At 39.9% G+C, this 27,980-nt stretch overlaps 1 protein-coding gene and 1 long non-coding RNA gene across 3 annotated transcripts in view; one reads left to right on the top strand and one right to left on the bottom strand.

Moving 5' to 3' along the window:
• Positions 1-27,980, top strand: part of EFCC1 (EF-hand and coiled-coil domain containing 1) — a 52,891-nt gene that overhangs the window by 11,484 nt on the left and 13,427 nt on the right. The window contains exon 3 of the mRNA XM_074603186.1: positions 24,561-24,706. Coding sequence (XP_074459287.1) covers positions 24,561-24,706 — 146 coding nt within the window. The remainder of the gene's footprint in view (positions 1-24,560; positions 24,707-27,980) is intronic.
• LOC141749533 (uncharacterized) lies at positions 117-27,952 on the bottom strand. Of its 2 annotated transcripts, none has more exons than XR_012589394.1 (3): positions 27,861-27,952; positions 26,320-26,409; positions 117-357 (listed from the first exon to the last, which is right to left on the bottom strand). It is a non-coding gene; the product is annotated as an uncharacterized LOC141749533 (long non-coding RNA). The 2 variants fall into 2 exon arrangements; XR_012589395.1 differs by lacking the exon at positions 117-357 and adding an exon at positions 5,510-5,737.

Raw genomic sequence — 27,980 nt, 5'->3', positions numbered from 1 at the left:
AATCAGATTACAGTGGAAAGACCCCAAACCTTTCAGTAAATCTACAGAATAAAATCAGGCCCTGTGCTTTGTTTTGTGAAGAGTCTCTTTCCACAGCAGAATGTTTCAGGGAGTGTTCGCGATGTCACATTAATCATAACACTGAAAAATCCGGTATTCACAGCACATCTGCTCTGCTTTTATTCGCTGTACTTGACCCCATCAACGTGTCCTTGGCATTAGTTCACCTAACATAAAAGTATCTGGAACTGCACGTGGTGAAGTTGGCCAAGTCTGAAGTAGAACATTGTCAGGTTTAAGCTGAGCTCTGACTATAGTATTTTCACACTCCTGGAGCCGGTAGATTTCAGTAGCACTCTGCTTAGCAAAAAATGACACATAACAGAAAAACAAACAATCAAAGCAAAGCCAATGCTTATGAAAATTGTAGAAAATCAGGTTCTGCTGCCCATTTCTGCCTCAGCAGACATCCAGAGGTGGGATTCCCAACAGCACATACGCAGCTTGGGGTACAGCTGTATTTTGCTGTCAAGGTGCTGACTCCCAGGGAGCCTGCTCTGCAGCTGAGGGCATCCAAGCATCCCACATCTGAATTCTATGGAGCTGCACAATTGGAATTAGTTCAACAGCTTTTACACTGCGCAACACAGGCACACCCTTAAAAGCACAGGTCTCAGATATATTCTCTAGTGCAGAACAAAGGGACATCAAGGGGGCTGCTTAGAGTGATTTAATTTGGTGGCCTGACAGAACTGGCATGAATGAGGTAACCAGATGGACCACTTTCACGTACAGCGACTGTTCTGATTTAATTTAGACCCCGACAAAATACCCAGGATGAATAGTTCATCCTCCAAAAACATGGTTTGAAACAGTTTGGTTGCATATTTAGTTTACATTAGGCAAGATTTCACACAGACGAAAATAAAAGGAAAAGCAGAAAAATGGTGATCTTTTATTTGGACATTTTCTTGTTGGAGTATTTTGATTTTTCCTATCTGAATAACATTAAATCAGTGTAGCTAAATCAAATGTCAATGTACCATTTTAAGACATAAAAAAATAAATTAAACCAAAATTAAATATTTCATTTCACGTTGAAGAGGCAGTTTCTTTAGATGCAAAACATTTTTTACTCAAGATTCCTAATTCAACCAATCAAAAAAAAACACCAGAAAACATGTGAACAGTTTAAGTAAAAGTGACAAGAGAAGCTGGTCTTTAGTCTGAGAGATCTGTGTTTCCATTAAGGAACGTATATAGCTCTGCTTAATTTCCAATGCTATCCACAGTCCCCAGGGACAATACCTTTAGCAGAGAGAAAAAGAACAAGGAAACCAAAAATAAGGCAGCTCTTAGCTGAAATTGTCATTGAATTGAATTTGGTATCTCTGTACTGCCGGAGCCCCGGCTGGGAGGTGATGGTTTGCAGAAGGAGACGTCTTCTGGCTAGGAAATATGACCAGCACCGGCAGAACATCCCCAGGTGAATGCACCGACTTTGAATAAAAGACCTTTCAGTGCAGTCAGGGGGTTGATATCTTTCAGAAAAGTTATGATTAATCTCTCTGCAGAAGAGTTATATACTGGGTCTATTCTTGTGCTGTCAGTCTAACACTTGCTACTTTTTGTCCCTTGTTAAAACAAGAGTTCTTTGTAGTGTGATGTCCTTCCTGCTGTTTGTGTGGTGTTTTCTTCTATTCGCTCTCTTCTGTTGTTACCAACCTGCTTTGCTTTCTTCAGTTTGGGTTTTTTTGTTCATTGTGATTTACAGTTTCCAAATGATGCTTCAAATGCATTTAAAAAACAGGAAACTTTAAAAAGTAAATAAATTTAAAGCTTTTTTGGTAAATATGAAGTATATATGAACTAAGCTCTGAATTCACATCAAATAATCATGATTAAAAATCTAAAATCCTGAGAGTTTTGAGGTGTTTAGATCTGTACTTTATGTAAACCAGAGAAACTGTCAATCCCTAAGGTGTGGCACTTGTGAAGTGCTAGAAATCATTTATACTGAAATCGCAGCTCTCCAACCTGATCAGTTCAGGCTCTGCTTCTGCAACAGCACTGAGAAGTCTTTTCTTCTAGTTAGGAGACAGATTACTTGTAATCTAAACTGCCTCTTTATTAAATGATGCTGTTCTTGGAACAGAGGATTATTAATGCCGGAGAGGCAGCAAATATTTCTTCCTCTTCCAAGCAAAGCGCACTTTCCTGTGGCAGACTCCCATGGACCAGCTAAACTAATGGGGTTCTGTTTCGCGAAGGAGCGCGACGCACAGTACAGAAGTCAGCAGGAAGTAGATCATGCTTTGCTGCCTCATGTATTCAAGTCAAAACTTTAATTCTATTAATCTGCATTTACCTGTCTTTGTATACAGGAAACAAACAGAAAACAACCCCTAAACAAAGCACTGATTCTATAGGCAGAGCCCACAAAAGACACTCTGAGCCCTCCAGTTTATCTAGTCAGTGCCTGGAAGGCAGAGCTGGACCAGCAATTCCTTCCCTTCCCGGGGCTCTATAAAGAAAGAAAAGGCCATGGTGAACAGGAGCGGGGAAAGAAAGAGCAGTTCTGCTCATTACCGTGAAAAAGGAGCTGTCAAAGTGTCACCTTCTTTCATCCTTCCTCCCTCGCCAGCCTTTTTTTGACCCAGGGAATGGAAGCTTAAATCAAACAGTCAGAATGAATGATGAAACCGCATAGTTTGTACAAAACAAAACAAGAGGCTGTTGAGAGCGGTAAAAATGGGGCCCAGCCAAAGGCAGCAGACAACACCCAGCTGTTGGTTTCCTTGATTTCATTATGAGAGAGGCTGGTGCTTGAACAGACATGGTGGGAAGCCAGACTCCCTTCCTTTTACATCCATAAACACCACCTGGAAGGATCCTGCATGTGTAACATGAACTGGAATGTGTGGATATTGATCTTTGTTCAAAGAGAAGAGGATTAGTAGGATGAGCAGTGTAATGAAGAGCTCAACTATCATCACTCGGGCTTCAGAAAGGGTCAGAGCACTGGTTCAAAATAAAGTTTTAATAATGGCAACAAGAATGGCTAATTTTAATTAAGTTCTGTGTTGGAAGGAGAATGGTTTAATACATTAAAAATCATGATCTCACAAAATGTTTCTATCCCATTAAAAACACTGCAGAAGACACTATAGTTCAGAGGAGAGTCTGAATTAATCTCTGGAATTAAAAGCAGTAAAGTTCCACCTCAGTGATTTGATTCATGTCTCAACTAAAAGTCCATTTGAATGACAAAGCTTGGATTCAGATCAGAATACTCACTGTCTGAGGGGGAGCTGGGTATGTGACTTCAGTTTTATTCTAATTCTAACCATGACTGCTTGTCTGCCTTGGCTAGTACTTGAAAACATGTTTTATTTGGAGAAATATGTTTTATATCACATGGTAATGAAAGCTACAATACTGTGGTTGTCATTTGATTTCTAGAGAAAATAATAATGAAAATAAAAACTAAACAATTATTTAATTATCCAAGATGTTAAAAACAAGGATCAGCTGTGAAGACTTGCGGCATGATCTTATGATACCGAGAGACTGAATGATGGCAGTTGGTACTTACTGTGTTAATGAAAACTGATGCACTTTGCAGGGTAGGGGGAGAAAAACCAACCCAAAAACCAGTTCCAGCTTCAGTGGATTCCGAGTTTACTACAACTGCTCAGGAATTATATCTTTGAGCTTTATAACTCTAGGAACGTATTTGTTCAGATGCTGAGTTGCAGTGAGGAAAGCAAACATAATATCCAAGTGTATGAGGAAAGGAATAGAGAACAAGACAAAGAAAATAATGAGGCACGTTCACAAAACACCTGTATTAGAGAAAGGAAATTGTGATCCTTCCACCTAAACCAGAATAAAACTGGAAGAGGCATAAAAAAAGGCAACAAGCATAGAAAAAAAGGCATGGAAACTACTTTAGCCACTTGCAGAAGTGGAAAAGAGATAGCTGAGGAAAGATACAAAAAAGCTCTATAAAGTTTTCATCAAGATCAAGAAGATGAGTAGGGAAGAATTGTTCAGTCTCTTCCAATGCAAGAACCATGGGTCATCACATGAAAGCAGCAGGCAGGTTCAAAGCAGACAAAAAAAAAAGTGGTTCTTACACAGCAGGTAAAGCAAGCTGTGGAGTACCTTCCTGCAAGGGGCTTAGCTTGATGAAAAGTTACCTGAATTAAGAAAGCAACTAAAATTCCGATTTAAAAATAACCAACCAAACCATAGCAGGTATTAAATAGAAAGGTGACATCTCTACTTGAGTCACCAAGCAAATCTACACACGTATGGCAGTGAAAGGCCAAGGAAGGACTAAGGGTGCAATAGGATACATGAGTATCAGGGGAAATGGATGTATAAGTATTCTCTTTGAACTTTTAATACACATAAAATGACAAAATATAGTTTGATATTAGGACTGTCTGTGACATCACCTTGTCTTCATCTGCAAGAATCCTAGGTTATTGCTCCAAGAACGAAGCTTCCCTCACACACCTACAGTTGAAGAGGATCCATGCTCTAAGCTTAGCCCTGACTTGGACTTAAGACCGTGGCTTTGGAAGAATCATTGACATTTTCCCTTCACACCAGTTTCCTATTTAAAAAGTTAAGATTATAATGACCACAGAAGCAGGTGGCTATTACCCACCTTAGTTAATGGTTCTACAATTACCTTTAAGATAGGAAAAGATGGACTACAAGCTTACAGATGCTGTTTAATTCTTTCTGCATCTAAAGGAGAGGTGGCAAAGTCCTGTTGCTGCGGAATATCCCTGATACCTGGATATTACCAGGATTTAAAATGGACGAACTCTTACTCGTCAAGAATTTCTGAGTTACAGTGATAAATTTTGGAAAATCTCTGAACCCCCTATTTCAGTGTGGGCACCAAACTGACTCTCAGCTTTAGATGCAACTTTCCCTTGTTAACAACCTACCACAGGATTTCTTGCACACTCCTCATAAGCATTTGCTTGCAGGTCACGATGAGTAGGATACAGAATTAGATAGATGAAGAGTCCAACTAAAATCTAGTATGACAAAACCCTGCACAAGTCCCTGCCTTTAGGTCATGATTTCACATTGGAGAGACCACTTAACGGATGCCTATTGTCCCATCTCAAATCACTTAATTCATTTCCATTCAAACCGCAGAAGTTCCCCGCTGAGCTGGAAACCAGCACACACCATTCCATGGAGATGTCAGGTTTTGTGTAAGAGACAGCCGTACCAATATTGCAAAGATCCTTTTTATCCCTTCATGCCTACAGCAAAATTTAATCTGCAAAGCTAGGCTTAGAGTTTCTGACATGCTGGCACAGCAAATATTTTCCTACATAACTGAAAAAGATCATTTGTAGGAGTGTTGGCCCAGTGGTTACCAGCACAGGCTGAGATCCGGGGACAAGCAGAGCAGTTTCAAAATACTGTGTGTTTATCAGAAATAGAGTATGTACTTTAACATTTACCTTTATTTGGCCTTTGTGCTGTTTGCAGCTGTCATGGACATACGCTGGTACTCCTCTGTTTACATTTTCTCACCTCACTCCAAGTTGCTTGGTATGTGCAGACATATGCAATATTAAAGATTCTGTTTGATCATTTAGGGGGCTGTGCGATACCTTACAGTCACCACGCATGTGCAACAGCCTCACCCCTATCCGCCCACAAATGCACGTCCAGCATGGTTTCTCACACTCTGTTGGGGCTGCCAGAGAGAGAAAATAGTGTTCTATAACCCTAGAAAGAGGGATTCTCTCATTTCTAGTCCAGGTAGAAATACAACATTGTATCTCATTAAAAAGAGGAATGAAGATGTTCTAAAAACATATTAATGGGGAATCCTCTTTTCCCTTAAAACCCCTACAAGGTACAGCCTGATTATACAATGGAAGAGAATCAGACTGAGATGGCTGGCTGTAAAACAGAAAGCTTAAGTAGATTACACGATACAAATTATTAAATATATGGCACACATTCGGACTACTTGCATTAGTCAGTACCCATGCGCGAAGCAGTCATTCCCAACTAAGACCAACAGCATTGCTTTGAAGTACAATGGATTTCACTGTAAACAGTACTGCTGCCCCCACAGCAGTAGGCTTTCATTGATAAATATACTACGACCACTCAAACTGTACTGTTAGACACATTTCGACCATTGTAATAATTCATGTTACCAGAATAATAACTATTCTGTTTTAAATAATAAGATGAGAAAGTAACTTTGTCTAATAGATGTTATTACTTTGTTCTGTGCAAATATGGCCAAGGGTATATTTTGAACTCTGACAGTGAAGTTATTTCAGAAGTCTATTACTACAGAGGTTACTGTATATTGCCAGAACCAAAAATATAAAATGCAGGCTGTATCCTGAATATTTTAGTCCTAGATAAATGTATATGTGATAAAGGAGCATGATGAAATTACCTTTTTAGATTATTAAGAAAAATCTAATTTAAAATCTATTCACATAAACGTATGTCCTGGAGAAGACCGCATGCTAGGAATTCTAGAGAACTCCATCATGAATATCAAATACAGACAATTTAAAAAGCAAACAACAATTTAGCAGAGTTACACTCGGACTAGATAATTGCTGTAGGTCCCCTCCAACGGAACCATTCTGTCCTACAAGGAGAATTCACCAGTTTTGTAAACACCACATTGTAGTTTTCTGCTTCAGGAAATTTAATTTTTAAAAATAAACCATGTTTTATCAGATTACAAACTTGCACGTCTAATCCACACAAAATTTTCCTTTATGGATTGTTTTGTGCTTTTAACTTAGGGAACTTTCTTCCATTGTTATAGGTGATATGCTGGCAAATAAGTATAAATACATAACAGCATGTGCTGCTCTACTAAAACTTATATATGTTTGTCGCTACATTTTATATATGATGCTAAAAATCGATCTCTAGAGCACTTTTCCAATTGGCCACAGGGAACAGAAAAGCATTTAATTAAAATAATCTAAATTTGGATTCCAGAGTTGTTGCTCAGGATGTGATCCCATGCACTAGATGAGACTGGTTTGATGGCACTTTGAGATCTGTACTGGCATTACACTTAAGTTTTTATTTTATTTTTATACCTCTTGTAGAAAAGGCAAATACGTTGCCTCAAAATGACAATACTTTGATTTCAGCATTTCTTATTTAGGGTTAGAGAATGTCTTGGAGAACATCACGTATAGTTTGGAGAGGTGCTAATCATTCTCAATGGGGAGGGATAACGCCACCAAAATTAATGATACGGTTCTGTGAAATTGGGAAACTGTTTAAATACTCAGATAAGCTTTTACACATCTATAAGGATAAGCTTTTATATGTCCATTAAAACACCACAGAAGCCCATGTGCATACATTGTGCGTAGAAATTTCCAAATGCTGATTATTGGAACCTGTAAAAACATTGCTCGAGACTTGCTCTGTGCCTGTATTTCTTTTTTTGAAGCATCCATGGTAGCTCCCTGTTACAGACAGGTCGGCGCACAAAATGAAACTGGAAGCATAGCGTGATTGTTCTTAAGTTCTTATCTTCTTACATCCATTTCAATACATTCTTGTAAGCCTTACGCTTTGTTTGGATTTCTGCAACTTGTTATTATACAAATGGTGATGTAACAACATGACTCATACTCAAATCAGGCTCTGCGTGGCTTAAATCAAGCCACTGATATCATTTTCATGAGCTCAAATTTGGGTTCTACATGATGAAGCTCCAACTCATGGGCTTACCTCTGTGTAAGAAGGTATGTAAAGTTGATTACCATTTTTATTACAGGAGCAACTAAAAGTCCCAATAATAATTGGGGCCTCATTCAACTTTATAAACAACCTCAGCTTCAAGTCACTTCTAAAATTCAAATCAATCCTTCCAAAAACTCTCTTTGCTGTTTTAGAATGCAATAAAACCCGGACCAAGGTGAATGTCACATCATCCTGGGGTTCTTTGTAACCATTTGATCACACAATTTAACTTTCACACAGCTTGCATCTGCTTAACGGGCAGGAGAGTGGGCAAACAAACTAGGGCACATTTGCTATGAATGTGCTCACAAATCCTCTAAACACACAAGTTTAGGGAGTGGTTACATGACATTACAGTCATGTCTCTGGGTTTAGAATTGTAAAGGGAAATCCTCAGTACTTCTGCAACTTAAGCTAACTATTTTTGATCTTTTTGTACATAGGCGATGTGAAATACAGGAAAATAATACATTTCTTTGAAGTGGTAGCACTAGCAGAATGGAGATAAAACCCTATTTGATCTCCCAGGTTTTGAGCCAAAAGAGTATGACAGCAGCAGAATTCAATTACAATTTCTTAAGCACAGAGGTATCAGTTCCCCCTTTGATTTACCAAGGGAGTCACGCTGATGTTAGCATGAGTAAGTCACATAAATCCTGTCCACACCAGTAGCACAGATCCCTCAGACTGGGATGTGCTGGCACAACCTCATTTCCTGAGCAACAGTGTCACCATGGACCCTCTTCCCTGGTATTGAAAACAAATACAGTTGGTTGCAGTGGTAACAAACCCCCAAACTTCCAGTGTGACAGGTATGGCTCTGCAGAGCAACCAGATACGTACTGGGGAGGTAAGATACAGTGAACAATATTCCAGTTGTCTCCATCTATAAACATGGGTTAGTCACAATCAACAGTGCGACGTGCACAGAGCAGACACACCGAACAAGCAGCTCTTGTTTTAACAGCCCAGCTATCAGAGTCCTACATCTAGCTACCACTTGCAACAGGAAAGTACTTTTATTCAGTTGAACATATAAAATAAGACTGTCAATATCCTCAAACCAAGACAGCCAGGAAAAAAAACTATTTCCTAGAATCTTGCACAGTCTAGGCTGGAAAATTCAGCAATTGAAACATTTCCACAGAATCAAATTGCCTGGACCTGATTAAAAGGCTGCATGCAAGAAACTCTTCTGAAATAAGGGAAGGCATTGAAGTTCCGCCGTAGGTCAAGATTTTGCTAAGCCCGTTACTAAACAGTAATGATACACTCCGAAGCAACCTTTGATCCTGCAAGGCCTTTCCAACAACTGAAGTAAACAGCGGTCTTAAGGGATACTGGGAACTTGTATGCAGACCATCATGCCTCTCCTACACTGCTATGGACCCAAGGGCCTAAATTCCCATTATTCTGACAAGTGTATATAAATAACAATTTTTAAAGCTGCTGCCAGAAATCTCACCACAAGATATGCTCTGTCATCACCAGTATAGACACCTGAAGGCTGCTTGAGGCAGTTGCGAATGACGTGGTTTTAAAGTCATCTAAAACAGATCTGCACGTGATATATCCTCTCTTTCTGTTACTAATGATGTGTTTGGGTTTTAACTAGAGATCTGGGAATGATCTGGCATTTTAAACAAATGCTTGTGCTAGAAAATGAAATTTATGCACCATGGTTTTTATGTTGGCTTTTTTACCAGCTTGGACCCTTCATCAAATCTGGAACCTGTCACTTCTCAAACAAGCATTAATAGTGGCCCTTACATCTGAAACTAAGGTCATTTCTATTCCTAATCAGATGGGGACCCGAAAATAAACAGTATTTACCCTAAATATCCCAGTTTTCTGGCCAGGATGAATGCAATTCAATGAGCCTTTGCTAATGCAAACCAGACTTCTGCATGCTCAGGGGATGCTGTCATTAATCCTTCGAGGACATGAACGTACATCTGGCTTAGTTTACTGCCAGCATCTTTTTTTAATGACCCTCCAGATATATGATGTTTAACGTACTCATGCCCTATTTCAAGGAATTTACAATCAAAAATGCAGGCACAGCACGTTAAGTCCTACCTTTAGCTGTTGTTGCCAGCCTAATTGCTGTGGTACATAGAAATTCACTCCAAGAGGATTATTAGTCTCTCTCAGTTAGTAAACAACATGGGACGCTACAGAGCGGCAAACAGCCCTGTAATGAAAGATTGTGGCGAGTCCCTTCAGGTAATAAGAACAATCAGGATCATTTTAAGACCCATAACTGATGGTTTGGAGGGGAAGGGGGCTCTACTGATAGATTTCAGGCTTAATGATGCAACAGCGCTGTACTTTGCAAAAACTATATTGATTCACCCCCGTTTCGCTGTTCAAAGTATCTACAAAAAACAAGACCAAGAAAAAAAATCCACATTCACTACAAAGACCTGCTAGTGTTCGGGGTTGGTGTGTTGGGGTTTTTCTTGTTTGGTTGGTTTTTTTTGTTTCATCTGAGATTATAGACTTAAACAGCATCTGTAGATTCTGTGAGGTATATTGACAAACTCCAGTCTGTTCAATAGCTGTGACTCCAGCAGAACAAAAGCCATCAGGTTTTATTGTGGGACTAAGCTGAAAGCAAGCCAGCAACACTGCGGCATATCAGTCCCGTCTCTGCTCTCATTTCCATGGGACTACTTCAGATCTACAAAGCCTTTCTCACTCGCTCTAGTGGAGACTTTTAAAAGTATAATATGCCGTGCCTGAAATGTTTCCATTAAATTCTTCTATGTAGCTAGTATAGCTTTAAAAATTATAACAGCAGCATTGACAGCCAAGTAGTATGGGTAAAAGGGGTTTTGTTTTAGATGCTTTTGGGTTATGAGCATTTTGAATTTATTTCATACATCTCTTGTAACACGATGTTGCTAATTACTAAGAACCTGGCAGTAAAACTCAGGAACACATTGTGCTTTCATTTTTTACCTATTTCTGTATTAGAAATGAACACTGACATTCTCAAATATAAACAGCATACTGTGAAGGCCAAATCCATCTTCTTCATGAAATTCAGCTTTATTACATATAGAAAGTGACAGTAGAATTCGTCTCAAATTTCATCTGGAAGATTAACAAATTTAAGGGCTTCTTCCTCAAAAATTGTCATCCCACATACCATATCCCCATTTTCTAATGGACTGCTTCCAGAGGCTACTAAGCTTCCTAACGGAGCCAGCAGTCAAATGGAACGTCTTCCTCATGTGACTATACCTGCTTTTAAGGTGGAGAGCTACAAACTTCCCCATTCCTTTTCAGCACTCACAGTAAAAGTTAGAACAATTTCTCCATGACACCTGGAACTTCACGGGAGTTTGAAGATGGATCAGAAAGGAACTTCAGTGTGAAGTTTCTAGAATGTTTTCATTAAGAAGTGTCAAATGTTATCCTAAGCTGTCTTCCTTCTTCTAATACATAAATCTCAGGATTTGAAACTGTATTGTAGAATGTCAAAAAGCCAAGAGAAAAGATGAAGTCTCATATTGGATGCAAGAGGAATGGCTCAGCATTTCAAGTTTGGGATCTTACCCAACGCTGAGGTAGATGAGAAGTTTTCCAAAATAGCTGCCCAGGGCAACAAAGTGGAAATAGAAAATATGGTGTAAAAACCTGGTTGCAGAAGTTGAAATATTAGTCCCCTACTGTTAATTGAAATGAAAGGCTAAATACATTCTTATAAATACCGGAGGTTTATATTTCTATTATAGCCCTATGATGTTAAATTTAATCATTGTTTTTACCGTAAGATAATACAACTGGTATCACCTACTGCTTCAAACAACTGCATTTATTTTAAGTCTTCCTCCTGGTGCTATGTTACAGAGAGCTTCTGAGAACTGCTTCCTGTTTTTCATACAGATTTCCTTCTTTTCCTGTGGAAATCTATTGAGGAAGCTAGCTCTATGAAAACAAAAGGAAGTATCTGTTTCTAAATACCTGTAAGGCTGTCCAAAAGCATCGTCTTTGCCCACCGCGGGGCTCCTGCTGAGGGCAGGGGCTGCAGGTGATGTGAGCAGCACCGTGTCCTGCGGGGGTAACTGTGAGCCCTCACACAGGCTGCACCCAGCTCAGAGGCAGCAGCCCCGCTGCATGGAGGGGAGTCCTTTCTTAGAATAATTTAGGGTAATCTTGATTGGGAAAACATGGATCCTGGTTGCCCAACCTTCCTATGCAGAATTTTCCCAGTAACAGCTTCCATGTGCCCCCTCTCCTTCACCTCATTTATTAGCTCTGCTACTTGAGAGGAACCGTAGGGCTGCACTACCGTCTGTGATGTCCACGTATCAGCAGCTGTTGTTCAGGGAGGAAGACACAGCAGCACTGAGCCATGTGGGATTAAAGATCTTACCTACATAATGTACCTTTTTTAATAAGCTAATGTTAGTAAGTTCTGCAATACCTTAAGTATACAGCTGCAGAAACAGAATCGCTCCGAGAAATGTTTTTTGCATCACTTCAATTACCTTTAAGGTAGCTCTGATTTGCTTTAGACATCTAAATTTCTAGACTGAGGAGCTAGAAAATCCAAAACAAAAGCAGAAAGTGTACTTCATGTATTTGAACATAATCTAGTGTCTGACTCTGGTTTCTGAGAGCCTGCTAGGCTCCACAGAATCTGGATGAAATTTACTTCCTAAGTACGGCAGTTCTGCTGGATGGCTGAGCGTTTCAAAGAGAAATTGAGCTGCAGGCATTCTTAAAGGATGGAAGGTGCTTTTGTTTCAATTTTTCATACCCTTGTTAAATAATCGATATGCAATTTCCAGGGCAGTAACTACTTGCTTAATCAAGTTTTCTGCTTGTTCAGTTAAAATGTAGTTGAAAAAATAGGGGCGGGGGGGGGGGGGGCGGGCATGGCAGGGACAGGGATGGCATGAGAGTTATTTTAAGTTACTAATAAAATCTACCTGCTCCTTTGTCCTGCAAAAAGAAGTCCTATTATCTTTCAAGGGCTCCTGTCAGGATTTCATTGTACCTTTGTCCTAATTAATAGGGAACACACCTCAGCCTGGGCAGCTCTGAAGGGTCTACGCACACACAATTTCAGAACATTATCCCAGCTGTACAGTATCTGTGCTGGACAAACGACAACACCACTAGGTTTTACTCTTCCTAATAGAGACCATTATTGATCTTGGTTTTATCCCAGTAATATGTAGTCATTTCAAACAGGTTAGGTCACAGTTCCCTTACACTGCCACAATATACACTGACAGTGAGGTACAGCATTTACATCCTACGCCAACAGTCCTACAGTCTAAAAAACACAACCATATTTTATAAAAATACATGCATGTGAAGAAGGTGTCAGAAACTGGCCTTAATAGAAACCATCAAGATTTGGCCTATAATAATCCATGAGTACCAAGCAGCACAGTCCGCTGCCAGGGACGCAGCTAATGTTAATATGACCGCGATTACATTTTCAGTCTCTGTCTTTGCTGGCCTATGTGTGCCCATTTACCCGTGTCCTACATTTATGGCATCTAGTTTTTCAGAGAGAGAGAAACAAGTTAGTCATACTTTTTTTCCTCCTTTTCCTTGTATTAATTTCTGTTGACTTCCTAAAAAACTTTCAATGACTAGTATGGCCACACCGCAAATCCCAGGCAATTCTGACTGCTAGAAGAGGGTGCTTTTCCCAGGGCAATATTAAAGATTGCCTGAGCCCCACATGAATCTCGACTTTATGTTATTGAATATCATGGAAATGAATGCAATATAATCCTATTACAGAAGCTGAAAAATGGCTTATAAAGCAAAAGCTTGAGGAAAGCTGTTAAATGAACTTGCATAAAACATGACCTGAACTTGGATCAAGTCAATTATTTCAAAGTGGTAAGACAAAATCTTTACTTAGTAAAAAGTTTAGGGAAGTGTGTAACTTTATGTAAGGATTGCAACTCATACAGTGAAACTAAGATGTAGTTAAACTGATTTTCTGTCAATGAGTGCAAATTTGCTTAAATTATGCACCTGCTTAGGTACCCTGCTGTAGAAGAAAAGAGATTCTGTAAAGTTTAAACTTAAATGAAGCTTAAGTAAAGTTGGTGATAAATCCAATGCAAACCTGCTTGGACTGAGGTTCATCAGAGAAAGAAACGAGTTACTGGTGAGCGAAGCAGAGATCCACCCAGGAGAAAGCATATGAGGCAGAGGGCTAAAAATACAGTGCCAGGAAGCAGTTCTCACATGCAGGGAGCAGCTACTTATAGTGATGTTACACTTCTGCCATTGGCTTTTCTACCTCTAAACAACATTCCTTATTCAACTATATTACCAATAAAAGATTCAAGAAGAGCTGCTGTATTTGCTGTCAAAATATACCTAGGACCCTAATAAACGCAGGAATACCAGGCAATCTTTTCTGATCTCTGTGAACTGGCAAATAATGTATGAACATTTTGGAAGGAAAGTAAGTAATTTGGGATTACCGTAACGGCACCATTATTTTTTGCAAGTTGCCTACCAGAACAATAAAGGCTTCAAGAAAGCAAAGGACAGGCTGCTTTCAGGAAACTTTGAACTGTTTCAAAGAAAGCATCAGAATGGCAGGCATGGAGCTTCAAAATGAAGAAGCTTGCAGAATTATGCAGCGCCTAATAGAGAAATAGCTCTCCTAAAGATCCAAGGATGTTTTTACAAACATCAGTGAAACAGAAAACACAACAGTATGAGGTAATTGTTATTCTTGTTTCCTGATACAGGATCTGAGGAACATGGAAGCTGCGACTTCCCCATGTTCACAGCAGATGGCTGCCAGCACTGACACTTCAGGTCTCGCAGTAACTGCGCGTCCCCTTTGCACTCTGGGGGCCTGGGCTCAGCAGTAGTCACAGGACACCTCTCATGTGTGCAGCACTTGGCAACTTGCAGGGCCCACATGACTAGACAGGCCTTTTGCAACTGTCCTGTGAGAGCTTCAGAAAGTCTCACTTAGATGCAAAATTGAAGGTTGCAGCCCCTCCCGTTAAGATACATTAATGTCATATTTTCCCAAAGGCTTAGGAAGAGCTGGTCAGAAATAAGTTGCAGCCAGCCTAAGGCATGACGTTGCTGTTAAGTGAGCCATCTTCCTTTGCTGTCACTCCAAATCCATGAGGCTCTACAGCTATGAGGTTCCAAGATAAGTCCTGAAGGAATTTACATGCCAGTAAATAAGTACTTTCAGAGTTTATACCACACTCAGTAATATCTCAAGTTTTGCATACATCAAACAGAGAACTGAAAAACAGTGTTTTGTCAGACATTTTAAGCTCTAAGAGTTGAATTCAGTAGGATCTCCACCCCGCTGATAAGTACTCCCTGACTCTGTTTCGGAAGAACACTTTTCTTTATCTAGGAGACATTAAAAGGATCACTGGCTATTTGATCTTTACTGACATACACTCTAGCACGCAGGAGATAACAAAGGGATTCCTTGGGATTAAATAGCACAGGTCTACGTGAAGGAATACATGAAGGGGTTTGTTCGTTATACGAGCAATGGCAGAAGGAAATTATCTACAGGAGCACAGCTCTGCTGCTCTTCTTTATCCGGCTCATGTGCCTTATATCAAGTGTCTTGGCTACAGCTATCAGTGGTTTAGAATTTCATGGTGCTTTAGTTATTGGTGTTCGGTTGTAGGCTTTCAAGTATCTTTCTGTAAAACACAAGTCAGGATACCAGAAGAGAGAGAATTCTAAAAATAAAAGTTTGGAGATCAGGAAGGACAAATAGAACACATACACACGACTCATGCATACATAGCTGGGGCATTGCGTGTTTGTTTTCACACACCTCTGTCGCTATTCCTTACAGGCTAGGCTAAAAGGAGATCAAAAAATACCTAGAGAGAGGTTTTTGCCAATGAGACTGCCTGACTAGAAGCAAAGAGGGCTGGAATTCTTGAGTGAGAACTTGTTCTGACACGAGCTGCAGCCTCATTTGAGCCCCAGCTTCTCAGGAAGTGTGGAGAAGTAAATTGTTGGCACTGCTTGCCTGAAATGGACTTGCAACGTATTGCCAATACAGAGTCTTCAGCAAAATCCAGGACCAGAAGGTCCTGTCCTGGAGCAGGGTTGGAGGATGTTGACCTGAGGAAGGGCACCCCAAAGTCATGGAGTTCCTTGTGGAAAGCAGGCTGGCTCAGATCCAAGTGCTGCAGTGGCAACCAGCAGGCTGGATCCCGGCCACTGGACAATGCCATCTGTCCCTCTCCTCTGGTGTAGCTCGGAAAGAGCTGTTATGGCAAGCAGCTGTTATGGCATGGTGTGAGGACCAACAGAAGTCATCTTAACTCACCTGCACATAGCCAGCTACTCTGAATTACTGCTGTACCACGTGGCCTGTTAGGAAGGTCCACCATTTGGCTCTCTGGGCTGAAAAGGTTTAGCCACATTGGTGTAACAGGGAAATGCTGTTATTTAACCAGCAGTTGGTCAGTGGGTCAGTACAATACTGAATAAAGCCCTTCTGGTCTATCCCTCCGTATCAGCTCTTAAGACAGACTGCTGTGCTGCTTCACGTTATTGTGGGGTCTAGCACCAGTCTCAAGTCACATACACTCTGTTGAGGCTCATGGGCTTTTGGAATAACTCTGACATCGCCAGCTTAACACAAACTTCAGTTATACCAAATCAAAATAACTGCTCCAATATGGAAGGAAGGGAAACTCAAGAGCCGAGCTGTGTAACAGATAAGAGGGAGTAACGGGTTTGTGACTTCCATTTCCATGACTAGGAGGAAAGTTGAATCCAGGTTTTTAACTTAGACTTCCAAGAAATTTTGTGCAAGCTTTAGCAAATAGCTTTTGTGATACTTATATTTTTCTAGCTTTACTTAGATCTGCATTGTGTGCAGCAAAACTCTAGACTTTCAGTGCAAGTATCTGAATTTCTAGTGAGCAGGGTGTGGCAATAGAGTTCTTTATTCCAGTGGAACAACATCTGGAAATCATTTCCTTTATTTTGTCACAAAAGAATTCATTAAGGGGCAGGAATATCTGAATGACATAATTCCGAAGTGATGTATATTTCTCCTGGATAGTGAGGTGGCTATTAACCATAAAATACCCCACACAGAGCAAAAAGCAGTCTTATTCATCAAGGATATACTCAAGAACTACTGCTGTGCAATATAATCCCTTGCTAGACACAAGATTTATAAAAACACTATAATTACCTCATCTGTTTAGCCTAATTATCAAATGTTATCTTCCACAGAGCAGCCAAATGAGTAATAGTTTATTAATAACGGTAAACTAAAGTTTCAAGGCCAAAAAAGGTTAAGGAAAAACCCAAACAGTGAGACTCTGAGATCGTGAGCTGCACTTCAGAGCTGAAAGGACAGTATTCTGTAAGTCACAGAATGAAACCTGCCCATGCAGTTTTAATTAGTCATTTATTTGCAAGAAATTTATGTACGTATGAATGCGTGTATCCATGCATAAGAGCTCTATTTTGTAGTCGTGTGGGTATTGCTCAATGCACTGATACTTACCTTAAATGTAAATGTGGCCTTAACTGTTTCATTGGAAATGAATGATTAGGTTTTTAGAATACTCTTCACAGTACCATACCAGACTAGAAAGATTATCATACATTTTTTCTGCTGATTTTAGGTGCCCACTCTGAATTATCTAAATGTTCACAGTACCTAGTATTTCAGGGCAAACCACACCAATCATAACTTCCACAATCCCATGCTTCAAGCTGCAGTTCTCATGCCCCATAGTCTCAAATTCCATGCCAAAAAAAATAATCAGGACCCAATATTATCTATACACATATAACACAGTAATTATGCGTAGAAAGCCTAACTAAAGTAATTTGCCCAGCATTATGCAGGGGCTCTGGCAGAGACAGGACAAGAATCTACTTCCTCAAAGGAGCATTTAGTTGCTTTAACAAGGACACTATCCATTCTGTTCCTGTGTCTCACCTGACTTGCTCCTTACAGCTTCTGCAGCAGATGAGAAAGGAACTTCCTGGCAGAAGTTTCCCTCTCTCTAAAGTTGTTGTCCATCCACAGAAATCGTTCATCCCCGGCCTTGAATGAGGCAAACAACCCACAGGAAAAACAGACTGCGATTTTACAAACAACAACTATATTGTAACACACGCACTCCAGGGGTTAAGGCAACCTCCTGACATCTTTTAAGTTGAGAACCTTAAAAACCCAAATACACTCAAAACACAAGAATTTGTACCAGGTAGCATCATCATGACATTTATGTTTTCTACCAAGAGGGTCACATTCTCTACATTCTCTGCATAGATTTCTGCTCTGAGTCAAGTGAGCAACTGACAGCACAGTAAATTATCATCCTCCATGTGGACTTGCAGTGGGGGAGGGAGGAGAAACTCATTTGTGGATGGTTTTCCCAAACATTTACTGCTAGGACAGTAATGGCAAGTCTTCAAGAACTTGGATAGCATCCCAAATTTTGTCAGGGAGTGTGTTTGGCCCTTAAGCACTTTTTTCCCCCCGCATATTTCATCTTCTGTCTCTTTATCTGTACCCCAATCCTGTCTCCTTTCTCCATGTTCAAGCCTGCTGCTGCTGTAATTCTCCCTCTCACTTTAACCATGGTCCCTACGCAGGGTGGAATTCAATCGTGTGTTTCCATCAGCAGTAAAACCCAGATCTCTCCACCCACTTGCTCTTGTCGCAGCCTGTGTTTTGCCATCTCCTGAAAGATGTAACTCTTAGGGCTATGCATAGATACAAAATTTTTAGCTTCTCTTCAAAAGTGAGAGGGATGAGATTTTAAACACACCTCATTTCATAAATCCAGTTCATAGCAGCACATTGCTTGCACAACTCCGAGCATACGGGATCAGGCATGAGAAGAAGCAGAATGGGAGAAAGGTGTTAAAGGAGAGAGGTGGCAAGAAAGAGGGAGTTTTTCTTCCAAATTTATTTGGAACTACTCCTTCAGGCCTAAAAAGCTCCTCTGGTCTTTTCTATATGTCAAAGCCACCACTGCCTGAGCTAGAGTCCTTGCCAGGGAGAGCACTGAGAGGGCAAAAGGGAAAATCTCCCCGACCGCATTCTTGGTCGGTAGTGCCAGCTTGCCCAGCAGAAACACAGCTTCACAATTGTTGGGAAAGTTTTAGATATTTCTTCATGGCCATGGACTGGAGCATGTTCACCACTTCGAAGCACTTAAAAACAGTCAGTGCTCCAGACAAAGGAGATACAAGTCCTTTTGGAAATGCATTTACTTCTGTTATTCTTGCTTACCTGAAGCCTAAAAGATCAGAGAAATTCAACCCAAAAGGCATGGAAAGCCAAATGCAATGGAAGATCTTTGCATCTAAATCTTTGAGAATCAAAAAAGCCAGGAACACCAGCGTTACCTCCCAGGAAACACATTTTTCTAATCTCATCTCATTTTTTTTTTTTAAGAAGTTAAGTAACAAGCAAGCAATTGACAAATGACAATAAAGAACTAAGAGCAGCTAATTTCTGAAAAACAATTTCACCTGAACAGTCTGTGCTTCCAGAAGTTCCTCGTTGGAATGGGACCATGTGGACAGTAAAAGGCACATTTCTATTCTGCAATTTCACTATGTCTGCACAAAGATTTGTGTTGTCTCTAAAATGCTAAAAATCATCACAGGAAGAGCGCTGCATGGCAGCAAGGCCTAACAGTACCACTGCAAGATTTGCCTCTTTGTATACAATGTGGAGAAAGGAGGAGAGATTCCACAAGAAAACACATTGCCATCAGCAAAAGGATTTTTTTTTTTCCTAGATGATGGTGATTTTGGCAAGAAAATAAAAGTCATCAGCCAATAACAGGAAACTTCCCAGAACTGTAATCACTATTATAGAGACTCTTTAGCTACAAACTTCTACTGATTTCAGTATAAATCCAGGATATTTAGTCATCTTTATTATAGCTATTAAAAATTCATACTTTAAAAATTTATATTTAATGCTTTACAGATCAAGCAATTGAAAACCTGAGATTAAGCAAATTAAAATCTGAACTGATCATAGAAAGTTCATTCATACAATTTCTGTTGGAGAGGGGTTCACAGCTTACAGACCAAACAACTAAATACAGATGTATTCAGAAAACCTACACTGACACCGAACTCCAGAGTGAAAACATGTTTGATCTGAACATTAAATGAAAAGTCATAAATAAAACAAAAATATCCACACCTTCGAAACTCTTTCATTCCCTGTAGGGAGAGTAAGCCAAAACTGAAAGTATTCCAAGTTCCCTGAACTCGGACAGTTTGGGTAAAATAGTACAAAAATAAAAATCACACCTCATTTTGGTTAAAAAACACAAGTCACACACTTTTAAACTAAAGTATAACATAGTTTATATAACTATACTTAGGGCAATGTACATATTCACACAGCTGTTTGATCTGCTCCACACGTCTCTAAAAGAGACTAGTTAAAGGCCTATGAACATGAAGCTAAGCAATTCCTCAGAGTTATTTTATGATTAGTCAGGAATTATTTAAGTTAAAGATTTGTTTAGTGCCAGAAGCAGGTGGGTTTTGCTGCAGTTAGAAGTTTCCATAACAATAACAGGAGTGCCAATTAAAAGCCAATTAGTCATGGACATTACTTTAAGGTCCAGTACTTTGCAAACTCTGCCCTCTTCAATTTTCCTTCTCTGGAGCTCCCCATTATCCCCAGTACAAAGGCTTGAAGATGCCTGTGGACTGTTTGCCCGTCTCCATGGAAGCCTGGCCACACTGCACCCTCCACAAATGCTTCCCAGGCATCTTCAGCGTTGCTGCCCCTCTGATCTTTGCCCTAAACAAATGTGCTGTTTATTCACTCTTCTTCTCGTTTATGAAGCCCCATTTGATGCTGCATGAATACTAACGAGAAAAGAATTAAACCTATGTTTAAGAAAAAGTGAAGATTCCTCCTTTTAGCATTTACCATGACAGCAAAAGCATACCAGTTATGCTGCTCTCTAAATTCTAACCTCTGCCACTTGAAAATCAAGAGCGCAGATTTGGCATTAAAGAAAATAAGAAGCTCCCAGATAGGAAAAAGTGACCTAGTGGTTAAATCACATGAGAAATCAGGAGATCACGGTGTGTCATTGTTCTGCTACACAAGAGCACCACCACGACTCCATTTGTGCCTTTATCACCTCACTTGAGAAGGAGGATGAAACGCTGTGTACTTCAACAATAAACATGAAGCAACCCTAAGAAATTAAACCTTCCGTACTATTTGGTTACATCTGCTTTAAAGTCAAAAAACCAGAGAAAATCCAGTCAGAAATTTGAAATATTCTCCAAAGTGAATGTAAGATCTTGTAGTGATGGCAAAATTAAAAGCAGCCCCTCTCTTCCATTAGACTGCTGCAAAGATTCCTTAGTATCCTTAATGCTATTCTTCTAGTTCTGTGCAATATTTCTGACGAGAACCTTCTTCAGCCCATCTCACGTTTAGTTTCTAGTTATAGTTTAAAGGAATGCAAAGTGTGCCCTTGCAGCTCCACGAGAAGTATCAGCAGCCTCTTTTGCCCCCTCACCATTTCCATAAAACCAGAGAGATCTCTAGCTCTGCCTCCTCATCTTTGGCACCGAGCTTGGCAGATTATTACCCTAAGCTGGTTTTGGATGACGTGAATGAAAGCCAGCGTGTTTATACATCCCTCCTTTGGAACTCCATGGCGCAGGACATTCCCCCTCCCTTCACCTCTGTCACTGTGCTGTTGGTCCTGTCCTTTCCTGCCACCTTCCCTGGTCACTACTGTGGATAAACCAGTGCCCAGCATCACATTATACTGGAGTCTTGGCAGGACATACCAAAACAACTAATTTCCGTTTTGTTATTTCCAACAGAACCTTGACATTATATATGAGCTGATCAACTATAAAATCTCTTGGTTGGTTGTTTGGTTTTTTTTTTTTTAAACTTGTTTATATATTTATGCTGCTGCTTGCTTTTTTTCTTCATTTTTATCTGGCATGAATGAGCTCTGAAATTCCAGCCTGTCTGGCCACACGTTCCTTCACGCACATTTAAAATCTACCCCTTTCCTAAACACCTTGAAGTAATTTCCTTGCATAGTTCTAGAAAACAGGCTGTATCTTAAGCTGTACTCCCTTTTTATTTAGGATGTAAGGTACACTAACTTTGCTGTATTTCTTCTGTTGGAGAAACTAAGGCACAATGGGATTTGATGCAAATGATAGGGCCCGTGCCAGAAGCAAGATTTAAATTCTGGAGCACCCAGGTCTCAAAACCCTTGCTCAAAACTTACATTTCTTTCTAGTTTCCCAGATGAACACCTCCAGAGAAAACAAACAGGGCTGTCTTTAAGCAATATATTGGGCAGAAAGACCTAACAAACCATGTCATCTGTATGGCTCCTTTAATTTCTCCACACCAAGAGAGAGCTGATGAAGTCCTCTCAAAAAAACTACTATAGAATAATCAGAGTTTGCACTTTGTATTTCATTAACTGATTATAAGTTCCCTCCCAAGAACTACAGAGAAGTGAAAACTATTATTTAGGTCTGTCTTGAGTGTCATCTAAGTGGAGGGACTTCACTATTTTAAGTCCTGAATCTTACAAGGATAGTTTTTTTCCACCAAACCTCATAATGTTCCTTGGACTGCAAGCTAAATTGAAACCAGGCTGCCAGATGTAAGAAGTTCATACCACCAGCAGATCTCCCATTAAACATCACAGCATTGACCCACTTCTGCTAGAAAAGGTTTTCACAATAGTTGAATATTCCCGATGTTTTATGGGTTAAAAATCTTAACCAACTTGGAGACGACAAAGAATGTTCACTGAAATGTCAACCTCTCTGTATTCTGTGACCTCACTAGAAATCTCTGAAATCCAAACAGATCTTAATTACACTGTAGCTCAAAACTAAGAGAACAATCTGCACAACAGCAGCTACAGTCCTCAAGAGATTGCACAGGATTCTTATCAAGTACCAGACCCCCAAATGTTTTTGTCTTAAAATGAAGCAAATGAGCACATTTCAGAAAAAGAAAACGTAACATTCTTGTGAAAGGAAACACTACTGTATTCCAGAGCAATTGTCCAGAACAGTGAAGCTCTGTGATGCTCCCAGGAGCCCCCATTTTGAATGCCTAAGCTTAATAGTGCTTGCTATTTCTGCACTACTTCATAATTATTTTTTCCAGAACTAATGAAGCTAAATGACGAGCCAGGCTCCATTCTGGAGACTGCTGTTTCCCTTGACTGTACAGTAAATCCAATTGTTGCTAAGCTAAACACCACCATAAATTGTAAACGAAGTATGTCCTTAGTTCTCCTGCAGTCGGATCTACTGAAGGGGGTAAAAGAAGTGCTGGTCCCTAAGCATGGTTTACCTCAGCTGCTGTCCCTACAGATATTCCAAAATACTGACTGTTGTTGTTAACGTCACAATCTTATTTACTTAGTATACTTTCACAAGCAACAAGGGAACCAATATTGGGGTGGTTCTTCAGGAATTGACAGCAGCTGTGTTAGATCAAACAAAAGCTCTCTGCAACACTTACCTCTCTCTACCTTGGCATCAGCTTTTCTATTACTACATCTCCAGTCCTGTTCCTAGCAGTAGTTGAGTTTACAGGCAGGAAATATTTAGATTTGTACAAAAAGATCATGTTATACAACTTGTTTCAGCAGAACCAATTTGCTAAATGTTTTAACTCGCTTTTGTTGATGAATATTTAATGTGTTAAGTACAAGGAATATCCAATATTCACCAGACCAAAACTAATCTTAGGAAGAATTTGGAGGGAACTTAATTTACTACAAAACTCCTGAATTTGGTTTGCTTTCTTCTGCATAGAGATTCTTTGTGAACTACATGACAACTCCTACTGGGAAAAATATAACCACATTATTATATGGTCTAAATAGGAAAATATCTTGATGTAACCATTGAAAGTAAACTGTTTTCAAAATAGTAAAAGAGGAAGCCATGGAAGTGAGTAGGAAGCATATAATATTACCTACACTAGGAAATATATAGGAAGTTTATAATATTACACGACACACACAAGTTTGCAATGGACTGACTTAAGAGTTCATTTAGCTCCATACCCAAGAAGCAACTTGAAAGCCGTTTGCATTAAAACACATAGATGTAATATACTCTACATTCCACTCATAAAAATACACAATTTCAAATGAGATTGTGAGCAGTTCAGAAGCCCATTGTTGAGATGCTTCTTGCCTATAATGCACTGTTTTGCAGGTGTGTCGCTCTTGCATATCGTTCTTTTTGACTTTTCAGTCTCTGACACTGCTTCATCTCCAGTACTGGGAAGACTTAGATCAGAACTGCCTGACATTTCTGAGTACCAGCCCAAATGACCAGATGCAGGACTTTCTACCCAAGCTATGGGGTTATGATGCCCATGGTAAAAATGAGCTGTGCACTGTCACATCATCATCAGTGGAGAAGGGAGAGTTTATGGCCAGAGTAGACTTTTTCCATATATAGTTTCTAGATGTCTTTGACCTGAACTAAAAGCTATAAGTGATGTTTAGTTCTTATTACCTAAAGAAGAGCTGAAATCTACCTTCCTTTGATTCTTAGTGAAGCAACCAAACACAACCCTCAGGGGTTCAGAGTTTTACAGGGTCTGAAGATAGATACCCCTGTTCTTCTACAGCAAGTCTGAACAATTTCATTCAACCAAAGTCACTTGCGTTCTATGCTGTGTGCATTCATCCTGGTTTGTCAGCTTTCCTACAAGTCCACTTTACTTTGCCCTTTTCTTGCAGGTCAGAAATTGTGAGATTTCAGCTCCCCTCAAGAAGCAGCCCCGAGCAGAAAGCGGGAGCCGCTGGAGCAGATGGAAGATACGGCCTGTCTGTTGTGCAGCAAGATCGACGATCTCCCACTGGTGGAGCTGGGATTTCTGAGAACGGTATCAAACCCAGTACCCAACTACTTTATTTCCTCACTGATTTGTAAGATCCTCAACAGAAAAACTAATACAGATATTAAACCATCAAAGCCACAAACAAATCCTAATGAATACTGAAATCCTAGACCTACCTAAAAGGTAACACCCCAGCTTTCTACTTCCCACTCGCCACTTAATTTTATGTTTAATGAAAGACTGAACAAGTCACTTAGAGCTATAATTTAAACCTGCTTTTTTTCCCATATGATTCACCTCACAAAACCATTTTCCCAGCTTAAAAATATAAAGTTTTCATTTCTTTGTAAATAAAACTCAGAACTTCAGCTAAAATCATTTCCAAGGAAGCCATTTGCAGTTAATATTCTGTACAGTCACACTCTTTGGAAGCACCCTGGCCACTTCAATAACTCTGAAAACATCCAGCCTGTTTAGCACAGGTAGCACTAACTACTGCCACAACATGGCACACTTGTGATCTCTCGTGGGACTGCATGAAGCATTCTTTGTAAGTCTTCTGAAAATCACTGGGTTTGCCAAGGGTGGCTCTTGCCAGTGAACTTGACTAGGCTTTTGTGGAGCAGACAGCTACAAGGGCTCTCAAAGAGACAGCAATCTGGGGAGGGGGGAGTCATCATTTAGCTGCTCTAACAATGAGACACATTTATGATAGGTTTACATGCCATGGAGACAGCAAATGCAAAGTTCAGCAAGTTTGACTTACCTTCCATGATTTTTATATTTGATTTTTTTAACAAATCTAGTTCAAAGAAGACAAAAACATTTATCTGAAAGTAACTCTAAACAGCAAGGCATCTTTACTTCAGGCTGAAGAGCTGTGGACGCTTGCAAAAAATTAGATTTTAGGTATGTATTGAATAGAGCTGTCAAGCAGCTGCTCAGGAATGCTAAAAATAATGACATGTAAATATAATTGACATTGTAGCACGTTCTCCACGTGGTTAGACTTAAAAATACTTCTAAAAGTAGGCTTATTTTATATCAAATCACACACTTTGCCAGTTTAAAGACAGTTCCCATGTCTAACCTATGCTACCCGTACTTCAAGTACAAACAGCTCTTTAGCAAAAGCTTTACAAACAAATAAGTTGTGGGTTTATAGCTTTAAAAATGTGAAAAGGTGTTCCATCAAATGAAAAGGCAGAAGAGAAAAATAACAAAGAAAGTTGAATGAATAAAAAAGGTCGCGTGAACATCTGGGATAAATCTAGATATACTAAATAAATCTAGATGCAAAATTATTTCTGTTTTTCATATATACTTTAATAAATACTAATTTCTTAGAGCAGAAGAGCACTTGCATCAATAGAATTTGGTAAGTTAGTTTACAAATTAATGCCTAAATATCACAATATTAAAGTGCTCTGATTCTAACGACAGATTTATTTTTTTAAATATTAGCTTAGTAGAAGAATTTTAATAAAATACTGGCTTAATGTTAAGAGAGATGCATAAGAAGTTTTGCTTTTCCTCTCTGGTTTTCTGCTAATCATAACCTACAAGGGGGGATGTAAAAGATTTCCTCCGTTTTTAAAAGCCTAATCTGAGTGCCCGCTACACCAGATGCTGCAATTAATTTACTGGATTAAACATACCAGTTTGAAGCGCTTCAAGGAATCCATAGCATTGGGCGATCGGTTCTCATGGCTGCCATAAGAGTTGTAATTGATTATCCCTTTGAACTCCTATGGCAAGAAAATATATGATGATAGAAAAAGGTCATTGCTAATGTATCACAGATCGAAAATAGGAAGTTTTTTTTGTTTTGGCAGTGCACAGCCTCACAGAAAGAAAGTGCTTTTAATAAATTAGTTTGTACAGTGTAAGGATTGCCATGAAAATGCAGACATTCATTTGCTAATTAAAGAGCAATGCTGCATGCAGCTGAGCTTTGTTATTGAACATGATAACCTATAAATTAGGCACATTGAATGCTACTGGAGTGAAAATTACGTTAAAAAAATACATGCCGAGTGTTTACCACGGCGGGGGGGGAAAAACAAACCACACAAAACCATCCAAACCCAACCATCACCAGCCCCTTTTGTCTCGGTCGCAAAGCGGCCCGGGAGGGAAGCGCGGGCGGGCGGAGGGAGCGTGGCGCCGCGCGGATGGAACGCGGCCGCCCTCTGAAGGGGACGCTGCGAAGAGCCCGGTGTGAGCCGCCGCTCCTGGCCAGCGGCCGGGGCCGCACGCTAGTCCCGCTCACAGCGACAACTGAAAGGGCTCTTTTAGCTTGAACTGCGGGTGCTCGCGCCCTTGAAGCGAGACGGAGAATCATTTCCCGGAGAGTCTCTGCTGGGTGACACCCCCGTGAGCCCCCCCTTGCCCCTGCGGAGGGAACTAAACGCGCACAACCGCCTGCAATGCCACCTCAGGGCAAACGGGTTTCAGGATTTGAAGAAATAACAGCATTTGACTTGATTGCTCTGCTAGAATTCATTAAACCTGTTTAATTACCTGACAGTGATTAAGGTAAATAAATATAGCATTTTAAATCATGTTGACATTAGCTTAACCTGATGTCGACTCAAAATAAATGATCCGAAAAAAGATGTGACCAGTGCTTTTCACGTACTCGCTGTTTCAAAAGACTCTCTGTAAGCTACAAGCATCATAGTAATCCCTTAAATCCCAGTAAATATCTCCTTGTGATAAAGGGGCATTAACACACTAGTTTTTATAAGATACAGCTAAAAAAGTTATTAAAATATTATTATAATTGTACATGTATATTTAGATATATTGTAGACAGTTCATTTACAATTTATTTGGCATATAAGGAGACATTAGGTTTAGGTAAAAAGGACATAACTAAACATTAGTTAGCTGTACACCTAGTACTACATTTATATGTTAAATCACCGTCTCTACAAAACCACCCAGCGAACGAATTAGAGAACATTTGTATCAAATTCCCGCACTCGGAATGTAGCAGTGTTCAACTGCTACAGTGACTAGGCAAAAAAATCCTACCCAGTGCAACTGTTTCTTATTCCTCTTGGAAAGCGTACATTTAATTGTATACACGAAAAGTAATTGCCCCCGCTAACAACACACTGATCCTTCACACTTATCCTTATATTACAGTTGCTTAAAGGAAAGAAGACATTTAAGTGAAGCAGCTACAAGTTACCTGCAAAAGCTTGCTGAAGTATTCAAGACTCTTAAAATAACAATCTTTGCTGTGGCTCCCTTGGCTTGGCTTTAAAGCCCTCCCCACGGCTGCTGAAGGACCCTGCACTGTGTTTGACTG

The sequence above is a fragment of the Larus michahellis genome, chromosome 10 (assembly GCF_964199755.1).
Source record: "Larus michahellis chromosome 10, bLarMic1.1, whole genome shotgun sequence".
Taxonomy (NCBI): Eukaryota; Metazoa; Chordata; class Aves; order Charadriiformes; family Laridae; genus Larus; species Larus michahellis.
The sequence above is the reverse complement of the archived record's forward strand: the minus strand, read 5'-3'. Positions and strand labels throughout refer to the sequence as shown.